Source organism: Sapajus apella, unplaced genomic scaffold, assembly GCF_009761245.1.
Source record: "Sapajus apella isolate SASKATOON/1434 unplaced genomic scaffold, GSC_monkey_1.0 scaffold23, whole genome shotgun sequence".
In the NCBI taxonomy this organism is placed as follows: domain Eukaryota; kingdom Metazoa; phylum Chordata; class Mammalia; order Primates; family Cebidae; genus Sapajus; species Sapajus apella.
In genome coordinates, this window is record NW_022436963.1 from 919,261 (window position 1) to 923,866 (window position 4,606).

The 4,606-nt window shown below is 46.7% G+C and overlaps 1 protein-coding gene across 4 annotated transcripts in view; it reads right to left on the minus strand.

Moving 5' to 3' along the window:
* The window catches only part of USP4 (ubiquitin specific peptidase 4), a 59,610-nt gene that overhangs the window by 30,319 nt on the left and 24,685 nt on the right, over positions 1-4,606 (minus strand). Inside the window, exon 7 of one of the 4 annotated variants that reach the window (XM_032289823.1) lies at positions 3,509-4,339. The exons of the other annotated variants lie outside the window; for them this stretch is intronic. Within the exon in view, the coding sequence (XP_032145714.1) occupies positions 3,997-4,339 (343 nt within the window). The 3' untranslated portion in view covers positions 3,509-3,996. Of the gene's footprint in view, positions 1-3,508; positions 4,340-4,606 lie in introns of those variants that run through there. 4 annotated transcript variants of the gene reach the window in all.

Below are 4,606 nucleotides of genomic sequence, written 5' to 3' on the forward strand. Positions count from 1 at the left end.
CCAAAAAAAAAAAAAAAAAAAAAAAAGAATATGAAAACAGAAAAATGGCAACTTGGTTTCACTATGCCTTCCATGGAGAATTTTCTTTCTTCAAATTTGCCAAGTGTAACCTGTTCAAACTCATGTTTTAATATTTTTCACACTCTCATTTTAGATTTATTCCTACTTACAAATTAATTAATTCAAGAGGTAAATGCCCAAATTTTAAATTGAGATCAATTTCATCAATCTGGACATAAAGAAGAAGTAAATCTTCTTTTAAAATGTTTAATTTTTACTTTTTTTTTTTTTTTTTTAATAATACATAGCAACAGTCTCCCTATGTTGCCCAGGCTGATCTCAAACTCCTGGACTCAAGCAATCCTCCTGCCTCAGCCTCCCAAAGGGCTGGGATTACATACATGAGCCACTGCACTCAGCCAAAAAAGAAATTGAATCCTCCTCCATTGTTTCAAATATAAAACTGGGATTTCCCTTGTAGAATACTGGGTTATTTTTAGAATACAGGAAATGACTAAGATGTGCTGTCCCCACACAGCGCTCACCCTCATGGGATCTGATCTCAACCTGGCTTCCCTGTGAGAAGAAAAATGTGGCAGCAAAGACAAGGTATGATCTTGCATAGCAGCAGCAGGCACATCAGGAAACTATACAGCGACTAAATAGGTATTGGAACTCAGTTTTGCCCCACAATGAGGTCACAGAGAGGGAGAATGAGGGCACCCCAGTCTCTTCCCTTCCCATAAAGAAATGTACCCTTTTCTAATCCTAAAGAGTATTTGGGGCCAGGCGCGGTGGCTCAAACCTGTAATCCCAGCACTTTGGGAGGCCGAGGCGGGTGGATCACGAGGTCAGGAGATCGAGACCATCCCGGTCAGCACTGTGAAACCCCGTCTCTACTAAAAATGCAAAAAATTAGCTGGGCATGGTGGCGCGTGCCTGTAATCCCAGCTACTCAGGAGGCTGAGGCAGGAGAATTGCCTGAACCCAGGAGGCGGAGGTTGCGGTGAGCCTAGATCGCGCCATTGCACTCCAGCCTGGGTAACGAGAGCGAAACTCCATCTCAAAAAAAAAAAAAAAGGAGTATTTGGTTCACACAGTTTCATCCTTATGCTGCAAAGGAGTCTAAGAACTCGAGCAGCTGCACTGAGATGCATCACAGCCAAGAGTACTCTCATTCACCACATGTGAGACTTAAGTATGCATGTGTTCAATCCTGTCCAGTGAGATGTCCAATGTGATTTCCTAGCTTCCTATTCAGGAAGGAAGGAAAGTCTGCTGCCCAAGTATGGTCTGATATGCAATGGCAGACTCTGTCATCTCAGAACTGAAGGCAGGTAAGAGAGAACAGTGAAATTCAAATTCCGACTCACAGGACTTCAGATGTATGATATGACACTCCCCTTTTCAATAACTATTCATCGGTAACTTACCTATTTTCTTGAGCTTAAAAGGGCAAAAATCAGCCAGGACTGGTGGCTCACGCCTGTAAGCCTAGCACTTTGGGAGGCCAAGGTGGGAGGATTGCTTGAGGCCAAAAGTTCAAGACCAACCTGGCCAACATAGCAAGACCCTGTCTCTATTTATTGATTTTTTTTTTTTTTAAAGGGGCAAAAATCCATACAAACCATTTGAAATATCCAAGACCTGTCAATTTCTTAAAGAGACAACATTTCTGGGTGATAGAAATTCAAGAAAAATTTTGACATTTGTTAAAATGTTCTAGAAAATACCACCAGTAGTTTTCATAGTAAATTCAATCAAAAAGAAACCAAATTAAGGGCCTATAAGGACACTTTTTATATGCTTGAAAATTTACACAGTAAGATTTAAAAAAAAAAAAAAACCACTCTACCTTAGGCTGGGTGCAATGGCTCATGCTTGTAATCCCAGCACTTTGGGAGGCTGACCCTGTCTACAAAAGCAGCCAGGCACAGTGGCACATGCCTGCAGTCCCAGCTACACAGGAGGCTAAGGTGAGAGGATCCCTTGATCCCAGGAATTTTAGGCTGCAGTGAACTATGATCATGCCATTGTATTCGAGTCTGGGCAACAAAGCCAGACCCCATCTCTTAAAAAGAAAATTATAGGCCGGGCGCGGTGGCTCAAGCCTGTAATCCCAGCACTGTGGGAGGCCGAGGCGGGTAGATCACGAGGTCAAGAGATCGAGACCATCCTGGTCAACATGGTGAAACCCCGTCTCTACTAAAAATACAAAACATTAGCTGGGCATGGTGGCGCGTGCCTGTAATCCCAGCTACTCAGGAGGCTGAGGCAGGAGAATTGCCTGAACCCAGGAGGCGGAGGTTGCGGTGAGCCGAGATCGTGCCATTGCACTCCAGCCTGGGTAACAAAAGCGAAACTCCGTCTCAAAAAAAAAAAAAAAAAAGGAAAATTCTATGTTTGACAGACAAGTCAAAAGCAAAACCTCTGTTCAGAAAATTTACTTGTATCTGGGCAATGCTAAGCACTAGGGACTTGTTCCCAGACCTTCATTACAGGATGGAAAGTAGGCAGCCAGGGGAAATGTCTGAATCTCAGGCATATGTATTAGGTAAGACAAGATCTCACTCTGATTTGTGACTGGGTCTCGTGCCACACTCTGAAAACAGACACCATGCTTCCAATCAACGATCCCTCTGCTCCTAAGAGACACTGTAGTCAAGCCTCTGGACTCCCAGGCACCTTTCCACTGATAAGTCCTGCTCCCCAGGCATGTCAGTTGATAATCAATTACAACTCAAACATGTGCTTGAAACCATGGTGGGGCCCTGTAACATCCCTGTGCCCAGGCCCAAAGTGAGGCTCTGGGCAAACCAGGCAGAGCCCATGCCTATGCTCCTTAATCTACTGTACTCCACTTGCTTCTCAGACGTTCTCCAGATTGAATGCTGTTCTGAGGATGAGTCCATCCTTTAAGATTGACCCTTAGCTGGGCATGGTGGCGCGTGCCTGTAATCCCAGCTACTCAGGAGGCTGAGGCAGGAGAATTGCCTGAACCCAGGAGGCGGAGGTTGCGGTGAGCCGAGATCGCGCCATTGCACTCCAGCCTGGGTAACAACAGCAAAACTCCGTCAAAAAAAAAAAAAAAAAAAGATTGACCTTAAGTATCAAGAGTCTGGTACCTGGAATTATAAACTCTTTTAATTTGATTAATTTATTTATTTGAGACAGCATCTCATTCTGTCACCAGGCTAGAGGGCAGTGGTCCGATTTCAGCTCACTGCAGCCTCTGCCTCCCCAGTTTCACCAATTCTCATGCCTCAGCCTCCCCAATTCAAGCAATTCTTATGCCTTAGCCTCCCAAGTAGCTGGGATTATAGGTGCATGCCACCATGCTTGGCTACTTTTTATATTTTTAGTAAAGACAGGGTTTTACCATGTTGGCCAGGCTAGTCTCAAACTCCTGGCCTCAGCTGATCTCACCTTGGTCTCCCAAACTGCTAGGATTATAGTTGTGAGCCACTGCACCTGGCTAATTTTATTTTTCATTTATTTATTTACTTAATTTTTTTTTTTTTTTACAAAGACAATCTTTATTGACAGTCACAGGCCACAGGGGTGAGCCCTGAGGTTTGGGTTCTGGGGTGAAGAACTCCTGCCGCCTGCCCTGGGCCTCTGCTGGCTGAGGAGGGACAAGGTGAGGGGACCCCCTGCAAGGTGCTCAGACTATAACCAGGGCCTTCCTGGCAGCCCAGGAGTGTATGTGCCTCAGAGACAGGCCCCTTGCAGAGCTGACCTGGAGCCTACCATCTCCACAGCCTGTGTGAGCATGAAGCCAGGACTCCCCCAAGTGGGCTGTGCCCCAGGCTTGTAACTGATACCAGTGGAGGTTGGCAGCTGCCCCTCTTGGCACCTAAGACAGTGAGAGAAGGCAGCTGCTGCCATGAAGAACAAAGACGCTCTGAGGACAGACTTGTCGGGGCTGAGGTGAGGGATGCATGGAGACAGGTCCCGCCCGTGGTCTGGTCAGCTGTCCCTGCCACCGCTACTTTTCTAGTCTAGGGCTGTAACCTTGGTCAGGATCCTAGCTTCTCTCTTCAGGACACTAAGCAAAGTCTGGGAGCTCTCCAGGATCTGGAGGAAGGTGGCCTCCATCTCTGCAATGGTCCGGTGGAACTTGTTGCGAATGGCAATCTTGCGTGCCAGGTTCTCGTTGACGCGAGCCAGCTTCTCTGTCAGCTGCCTCAACTCATTCTGCAGCCGCTGCTTCTTATCCTCCTCCTGCTGGATCTTCTGGCACAGCTCCTGCTTCTGGCACAGCTCCTTTATGCACTCGACCAGCTCGTTGTAGTTCCACAGTACCATACCCTGCTGGGTCAACGCTGCCCAGATTCCCCTACTTATTTTTTTTGAGACAGAGTTTCACTCTTATTGCACAGACTGAAGTGCAGTGGTGCAGTTTCAGCTCACTGCAACTTCTGCCTCCAGGGTTCAAGCAATTCTCCTGCCTCAGGCTCCTGGGTGGTTGGGATTACAGGTATGTGCTACCACGCCCGGCTAATTTTTATTATTTTTAGTAGAGACAGGGTTTCACTATGTTGGCCAGGCTGGTCTCAAACTCCTGACCTCAGGTGATCCGCCTGCCTCAGCCTCCCAAAGTGCT